The 9317-nt window shown below is 43.5% G+C and overlaps 1 protein-coding gene across 1 annotated transcript; it reads left to right on the forward strand.

Moving 5' to 3' along the window:
• Window positions 1-6834: 6834 nt before the first annotated feature.
• LOC133903616 (cytochrome P450 78A11) lies at window positions 6835-8951 on the forward strand. Its single transcript, XM_062345041.1, has 2 exons — window positions 6835-7897; window positions 8036-8951. Exons 1-2 carry the CDS (start codon window positions 6875-6877, stop codon window positions 8657-8659), a joined length of 1647 nt encoding a protein of 548 aa, XP_062201025.1. The 5' UTR covers window positions 6835-6874; the 3' UTR covers window positions 8660-8951.
• The last annotated feature ends 366 nt before the right edge of the window (window positions 8952-9317 follow it).

A 9317-nucleotide genomic window follows, 5' to 3' on the forward strand; every position in this document is an offset into this window, starting at 1 on the left:
TAGGGACGACAAGGCATCACCACAGACTAAAACAACACCAAGCTAACCTAATCTATAGTCTAAACAATCAGCATCTACTATATTACTAACCTAATTACTAAGAGGCCGGGCCACCCTTCAATTCCGACGCCAGGAGGTTATCGGAGGCGAGGGGGGCGGTCCGAGTCACCTCTGCGCGAGAGGATGAGGACGGGACGCTTTTTTTAGTAGCACTACACTGGTGGCCGGTCTTAGCAGTCAGCATGTAACTTTGCAAATTGAAGTAGTACTCTATTGGGATTAGGGGACATTTGAACAGTCTTTTGTTAGGTTCTGCGAGCTTCCAATGGGCGCTTGAACAATATTGATAAACTCGATTACTGGTACGATTAAGGCTTTGCTTTTCAAACATCAAGGTTTGTTAATTTGCTGATCAGATGTCTAGGCATGCCATGCAGCAGGCCAAAACTAGATGTAGTACAGAGTAAGTAACAGTAGCTCGCATGCATCGTCGTCGTCAGGCTTGGACTCTGCACAGAACCAAAGCCTAAAATTCAGGCAAGAGGCGCTCTCTAGGGATTGGGTTATTAATAATAGAGTATCAGTTTCAGCTCTGCTCCATGACTCGCCAACATGTTTCTGGTTCTCAAGCTGTATCTGTGTGCTTCACAGAGTCTGTAGTACGCAAAGTCGGAAACCTAGAGAAGATTGACAAAGTCTGTTGTGCGTGCCTAGCAACAAGTTGAGCTACTGGACTGTTGGTTGAATTTTTAGCTCCTAGACCATGTGGAGAGCCCAGCCATATAGTATAACCCATATATATACAGCACTTTCCATTCTTTTTTACGGTACTAGTTTTCTTCATTAAATATGCTTGGAACATGCAAGAATAACGTTATATAATCCTCATTACTACGTATGCAAATATTAAGACTTAGTTAGGAAAAAAAAAACCAAAGCAGCAACTTTAGAATGAACAATATAATCAACAAAAAATAAAGGAAAAAATAATTTGTCAAAAAAACAATTCGTGTTTGCTAGTCAAATTTGACACTTTTTATAAAATATAATTACTTGAACCTGAAAAGAAAAGAGATGACCTACAGGAGGATCTAGATAATTTTGTATCATGAGAAACAGAGACATATAAATTTGAGTTGAACAGCACTCGACTGAACCTAGCCGGTGTACACACTATCAGCTCCTACGTGTCCTCCAGAATTTTTTTTGGATATCCTAGCAAGGTTAAGGCCACCCATAATGGAAGCCTCAAAGCATACTTCAAAAGCATTTTTTGGACCACAATTATCGCTCCTACCATTGCGGGTAGTGCCTCAAGAAAAAAATGAAATTGTGGAATCACGGAAGTACTTGCTCCCGAGGCAAAAATACGAATTTATACAATATATCTGAGCGTATTTATTAAAATAGATAATAAATTATTGTATTCACGAATCTAGCATCTGTATTCGACACACGGCACATCGAAAATCATTTTTCGGTACACAGTGTAAAAAAAAGAATTTTCAGCACACCTTATGCCGAATACAAGGAACAGTGTGTATTTGACACACAGTATACCAAAATACACTTTTTGGATAACCGTGTGTCGTCACGTCATGTCGCGTCACGTTTTACTTTTTCTTTTCTTTTCGCTTTTGCTTTTTGCTTTATGCTGTCGGCCGACCGGCAACCTGCCATTTTTCATCATGCGCGGCTATAAAATGGCTCCCAACGCAGTCCATCTTCTGCATTCGTGCAGAGCGAGCACGAGCAGAACAAGTTGCCTGTGTGAGCAGAGCAGCAGGTGAGCGCGAGCGTGAGCAGCATTTGAAGCAGCAATCAAGAGCGAGGAGCTGTAGTGCAACAGCAGTCGAGCGCGAGCAGGAGTAGGGCAACAACGCGTGAAGAGGATAGCCTTCCGTAATAGTAATTACGTAGATTATGTATGTACTTAATATTTAGATTAGAAAATGTAATTAGAGTAAGTAGAGTATTTATGCCATTCGAATACATTGGTTAAATGGTATTAAGTTGATAAAATAGAGTAGGTATAATATTTGTATAATTTATGATCTTGTAATAGTAATTATGATCTCGTGAATACAGAAAAATATTATCTATTTTAATAAATACGTTTAAATACATTATACAAATTCGTATTTTTGCCTGCTCGCGATGCCTCGAGAGTAAAAGTAAGATTTGGCCCACTTGTACGTGAATGAAGGATGGAGAGAGTGTGCGGGATTGAAGATAGAAGAAAAGATATTTAATTTAGATAGAAGTGTCCCATCTCAGGTCATTTCTAATAGATATTTTAGAAATTTATTTTTTATAATACTATTACAACACTTTATATTTTTCTCATCTTCAGTAGCACACAATCATCATCTACAAACAGTGATGCAGGAGAAAAGAGTACCTCGAATTTGAGTACCTCAACCCCCCCCCCCAACCTACAGCATTGGATATAACCTCAACTGTAGGGCGATATGGGGGCAGCAAAGGCAGCATCCGTGCCTAAACAGTGATACGGGTGGCGTTTGCCATCTCTGCTGGAGATGCCCTCAGAGAGAGATAAGGCAATGTTGACCAATAAATACTGGTGAAAATGGATAGTAGGTATTCGAATTATCTGATATTCGTATCTGTCAAAACACGAATATAGATATCCTTATCTGTATTTATTTTTGAAATGGATACTAAAATGAATGTATCCGAATTTATTTTTGAGATTCGGATTCAAATCTGGATATCCGAATTATTTTGAATTCGGATGTGGAAATAGAATATTTGTATCCGTCAACCAGGGAACCAAATTTCGCTAAAGTTTTAGAAATTTTAGAGGTGAATGAAATTTATATATTCCGGCCCAATCAATTTGGATAAATTTTCAGTCAAATTTGACCAAAAATTTTAATTTTCGATATGAATTTTGAATGAAATTTCCATAATTATAGTAATTCCAAATGTGAACGAATTTTTTGCACACCAAAATAAAATTCTTGTTGTTACAGATGTATGATATTTGCATACAACCCGATTGGGTAGATATCCGAATGCGGATTTAGATTCGAACAATCCGATTCATATTTGCATTCGTAGTCGTATTAAAAATATGTATAGCAATGTGAAAAATGGACTATTTGATCCATTTCCACCCCTAGTAAACACTACGGAGGAAATTAAAAAAACTCTACCAAACCAGAAGAAACTAGAAAACATTGTATATTAAAAGAAATAGACATTCATATATTTAAGTTGAAGAGACTCCAACTAGGTTGTAAAAGGTGGACTAAGCTTTAATTTGCTGGGTACATAGGGTTCCAGCAGCATAAGTGCACCTTATTATCACCATTCAATCTTCAATTAAACATGACACAAAGAAGTAGAGTGGTTTGGATTGTTGACATCTCACACCAATATTCCTTACTGATACCAAGATAGATCTGAAAAAAACATATCATAACGATAAGTTCTTATCGAGAAAACATACACCTGGCAACAAAAAACAATTATGCCCCCTCATAAGTCTTGGTCGATCTAAAGAACTGGTCACCATAATCTCATGGAGACTAAGGCCGTGTTTGTTTGAGCTTCTGCTTTTGAGCTTCTCTGAAAAGCAGTGCTTTTGGCTTTTCTGAAAAGCTGGTTTTGGAAATAGGTTATTGGCTTCTACAATAAATTTTTGGCTTCTCAGCACATAGCTTCTCAAAGAAGCACATCTCAGCGAGCTTCTCAGCTTTAGTTCATTTTCCTCAGAAACAGGCTTCTGGCTTCTCCAGAAGCCACTTCTCCAGAACCTCGTTTGTTCTGGCTTCTGGCTTCTGGCTTCTGCCAGTAGCAGAAGCAGTTTCAGAAGCAGCAAACAAACACAGCCTAAAATCAGGACCATCTCAACCTTGGAATACTTGTAGCAGTTGCTGCAGCCGATGCAATGTAAGACCTTGCTTTATTTACGAATTAAGGTGATGATGCATGGTGATCTGAGAGAATTATTTGCTAGACAATTAGGCTACTAAGGCTATCTCCAACGGAGTCTCCAAATTTGAGGATTCTAGTGCTACAGTAATTTGTGGTCTACTGTAGCACTGGAAATTCATCTCCAACAGATCCTCTATCCAGTGATATAGTACTGCTACAGTGTTAGGGATAGGGGATGCTATAATAGTGATAGGGGATGCTGTAATAGTATTTTGAGGATGAAAATTTGAGGTAGCTGTTGGAGATGGTCTAAGGCTATCTAGTTCTACGGTTCCATAGCCTGCCACGTAATGTTGCTTCAAAGAAAACCATATAAGTAGTCGTTCTTAATTGGCTGTGTTTTTTTTCAGACATCCATAGGTACAGTAGCTTGATTGAGGAAGTAACTATCAGTACCTAGAGGATGGTCACCGAGATCATTTTCAGTGTCGTAGGCTATGTGTTTATGCACTTGACAGAAATTTAAAATCTTATTGTGATATATTTTGTTGATAAAATGACCCAAAAATTTCAAAGTATTCGCAAAGTTAAGAGGCAAATCGATGCATTTGGCTCAGAGTTGAGTTAACTAGGATACTAGCTGACCTTATCACCCAATTTTCACATTTGATCAGTTAACCTAGCTAGATATCAGTCGAAAATGAGGTTTTTTATCATACCTGGAAAGTTACCAAGAGGTACCACTAGTTTTAACTTGGGAGATATTAAAATACTTTTCGTACTATTTTAGTACCTGTCAATGTATAATTCTGATACCTTATAGGTACATTTTCAAAGACCGTAAAAAAACCTTATTAAAAGATACTCCATAAGAACTCGAGAACCTTACCCACTGCACTGTTGTCCGGTGCAAATTTAAGGCATATTTGAAATATAGGATTCTTAAAACACATGAATAGAAAAGAAATATAAGATTGGAATGTCTTAGCCCCACATGAATAGAAAAGAAATATAAGATTGGAATGTCTTAGCCCTTTGAATCCTATGAAATGGAACAACACAGAAAAATTTCAGAAATGACTATTTAGATGAAGCACAGAAGAAATACAGGAATTAGATAAGAGTGATACACATATGATTTTTTTGCATGAGGAATTGGTCAAGTCCATTCCTTTGTTCTAAAGGATTGTACAAAAAATTTCTAAGGATTGAAATCGTCCAAAATTCCTAAAAAATTCCAGGATCAAAAGAGCCCTAGCTTTCACCTTAATATTTATTTATGATTTATTACACTAAATTAAAGAATTAACTGTAGTTACTCCATGAAAGTCAAATTGCCTACTCGAACCCTAAGTCCACTGCTCGATCTAATTTGATCGTCGTTGTTTAGTGAAGTGACACGATAGTGTGACGGCATGAACAATGCCGCACCAAGGCGCAGCTCCCAAAACCACGCGATTTGTTCACACCTATAATCGTATATATAATCATTCCCTCCAAATAATGCATATTCGTGACGTCACATGATTTTCATGTTGTGATCACGATAAAAGATCCTCGCACGTCTTAGACATATTGTCTCTAGTCTGACATTTTCAAATCAGAATAGATATGATACGACACACACGATACGATATGCTTCACTGACTTATCTCAATCAACATGTTTTTCTGTCAAAAAAAAAACATGTTTTTTTTCTGGAGGAAGAAAAAAGAACGAAAGAAACTAACAAAATTAATAAATCAGTAAAGCATATCTTCTCAACCTGAAACGATCGCCCGAGATATGATACCAGCGTGCATGCATGCACCAACAATTAATCCGGATTGTTAGAGAAGTTTATCCATTTTAGGTTCCCGATCTTGTTTTAAAAAAGTTTTGGTTCCCGAAATAGGCGAGCGATCCATTGCTGTGACCGTTATTTCACGTAAAAATAATAATTCTAGACAAAAAGGGTAAACCATGTGACTATTTGTATTCACCGGTGAGGATGGGCCGCATGGCACGTTTTAGTTCCCATATGCTTTTACCGGTATTTTTGCAACCGGTTCTAGCACTTGCGTTCCTCGAAAGAAAAAGAAGGTTCTAGCACTTGTGTTCCTCGCAGAAAAAAAAAAAATAGATTCTAGCACTTGCCTTTGCTTTTGTGTAAATAGATTAATGTATTTGTGTTGTGACAAAAACATTATTGTACTAAAGTACGTCGAGTTACCGTCATCAAGCTCAGCCTATGACATATCAATCCCGAGCTTTGTGGCGACTTGCGACGGTCAACTAAGCAAGAAAAAAAAAAAGCACACCATGATCACCCTCCATCGCTCTCTGGAAAAGAGAAGCAAGAAAGACGAAAGCAAGAGAGATAGAAGAAGAGTTATCATTAAACTGATAAATTCGAGTGCATGCTGTGGTAGGGAAACTTAGCAAAATATTTAGTTATTGAGATTGCTTAAACAACAACATTCCTACGTTCGGTGATAAATTATATTCTCCTTTTAAATTAACATGTATATTAGATTTGTCAAATACAGGACCTCATCTAGAACATTCATGTAAGCTACAAGGTTCACAAATACTTTCTATTACATACTCCAATCAATCAATAAAGGCGTTTTCAAAAACTACTTTTAAAAGTTGTGTTGAAAATCTACTTATATAAAATCTGTTTTTAATTGGTTTTTGATATAAATGAAATGTACTAATATATGTACTACCTTGAAACATCATTCCTCATAAGCTATAAAATCTTTTTCAAGCTAACTTCTAACTCTATGAACTTTTGCTTCTTAAAAATTATTTTTAAAGTGAACTGTTAAATACACCTGAAGACTGAACCACCCATTCTCACTCAACACAACCCCTCGGCCCCGACTGCTCCTCTATAAATACCGGCACTCCAGTAGCCAGACTCCATCACTCATCCACTCCGCAGTCTCATCATCACAAGCCTAGCAGCTACTAGCAAGCTTCGTCCATGGCGATGGCCGCCACCGCATCCTCGTGCACGGACGCCACGTGGTGGGCATACGCGCTCCCAGCGCTCCTGGGCGCTGACACCCTGTGCGCGCACCCGGCCCTCCTCGCCGCCGCGCTCCTCCTGGCCACCGTCTCAGCGGCGCTGCTCGCGTGGGCCGCGTCCCATGGCGGACCGGCCTGGGTGCACGGGCGCGGGCGCCTTGGCGCGACTCCCATCAGGGGTCCCCGCGGCCTGCCCGTGTTCGGCAGCATCTTCGCGCTATCTCGCGGGCTGCCGCACCGCGCGCTCGCTGCCATGGCACGCGCGGCGGGGCCTGGGACGAGAGAGCTCATGGCGTTCTCTGTCGGGGACACGCCCGCCGTGGTGTCTTCCTGCCCTGCCACGGCACGGGAGGTGCTCGTGCACCCGGCGTTCGCTGACCGCCCCTTGAAGCGGTCGGCGCGGGAGCTCATGTTCGCGCGCGCCATCGGGTTTGCGCCCAGCGGCGAGTACTGGCGCCTCCTCCGCCGCATCGCCTCCACGCACCTCTTCTCCCCGCGCCGCGTGGCCGCGCACGAGCCCGGCCGCCAGGCCGACGCCGAGGCCATGCTCCGTGCCATCGCCGCGGAGCAGTTCGCCTCCGGCGCCGTCGTCCTCCGCCCGCACCTCCAGGACGCCGCGCTCAACAACATCATGGGCAGCGTCTTCGGCAGGCGCTACGACGTTGCCTCCGGCTCCAGCGCCGCCGAGGCAGAGCGGCTCAAGAACATGGTGCGCGAGGGGTTCGAGCTCCTCGGCGCGTTCAACTGGTCCGACCACCTACCCTGGCTCACCCACCTCTACGACCCCGGCAACGTCGCCCGCCGCTGCGCCGCGCTCGTGCCGCACGTCCAAGCCTTCGTCCGCGGCGTCATCGACGAGCACCGTCGCCGCCGCGAGAATTCCGCAGCCCCCGACGACAATGCTGACTTCGTTGACGTGCTCCTCTCCCTCGAGGGCGACGAGAAGCTCGGCGAGGACGACATGGTCGCCGTCCTCTGGGTAACTGCTACTAATCGCTTTCCTCCAACTGCACGCATCTTTGTCGGGTTAAAACTTAAAACTTAACAGCTTGTGTTAGTTGCTCTTGCTAAAAAATATTTTCTTTCCTCCGTTTTTTTCTCTGATTTAAATGTGCAGGAGATGATCTTCCGCGGGACAGACACGACGGCGCTGCTGACCGAGTGGTGCATGGCGGAGCTGGTGCGACACCCAGCAGTGCAGGCAAGGCTGGGAGCCGAGGTGGACGCGGCGGTGGGACCCGGCGGTTGCCCGACCGACGTCGACGTGGCGCGCATGCCGTACCTGCAGGCGGTGGTGAAAGAGACGCTCCGTGCGCACCCGCCGGGGCCGCTGCTGAGCTGGGCGCGCCTCGCTACCGCTGACGTGCCCCTGTCCAACGGCATGGTGGTCCCCGCCGGCACCACGGCGATGGTGAACATGTGGGCCATCACTCACGACGCCGCCGTGTGGGCCGACCCGGAGGCGTTCGCGCCCGAGCGGTTCTTGCCGTCCGAGGGCGGCGCCGACGTGGACGTCCGCGGCGGCGATCTCCGCCTCGCGCCTTTCGGCGCCGGCCGCCGCGTCTGCCCCGGAAAGAACCTGGGCCTCGCCACCGTCGGCCTCTGGGTCGCCCGCCTTGTGCACGCCTTCGAGTGGAACCTGCCGGACGGCGCGCCCCCCGTTTCCCTCGATGAGGTCCTCAAGCTCTCGCTGGAGATGAAGACGCCGCTCGCCGCCACCGCCGTCCCCCGCGCCGCCTGATCCAGCCGGCGCTTGCAACAAGGACCGATGCTGTGTCACGTCACGTCACGTGTGGTTTGCTTGTTTCGTTTGTTCGTGCCTAGGGTTTGATTGCTTGCAAGTCGTAGTGAGTCTCTCATCTCACAGGACCGGGGCTCCAATTTTGGCAAGATGCGTGTTAGGAGTTAACCCCCTAGATGTTGTTTGCCTAATTACTGTGATGTCAAGGAAGTGTGCTGAATTTGGTAATGTTTTGGCTTGGCTTAGCTCTCTCGTGTCGTGTTATTATGTAGTATTGTAATGTAATGATCAAGAACGCTATAATATATGTTGCTGTTTAATTATTAATATACTGGAATGGTTGCTAGGCTCTGGTCATCTTGAGACCAAATGCATGGCTCTATCAAATCAACCACTTGGGTCCACAAGCAGGTTAGCATCAGGTGCTACTGTTTAATTATATATATATCTAATGGTTATTCAGAAAAAAATATGTATATCATATATAGATCTTAAAATAATTTCTCTTATAAAAGTATATATAAAAAATAGTATATACATCTTAAAACATAGTATATATTAAAGTTATAACTAGATTAACTATAGATCAAACTGGGAGTATGTGCTTAGGAAGTATAGATTAATTTCTAGAATCCGGACCAACATCTCGACAGGATTA

Source organism: Phragmites australis, chromosome 21 (genome assembly GCF_958298935.1).
Source record: "Phragmites australis chromosome 21, lpPhrAust1.1, whole genome shotgun sequence".
NCBI lineage: Eukaryota > Viridiplantae > Streptophyta > Magnoliopsida > Poales > Poaceae > Phragmites > Phragmites australis.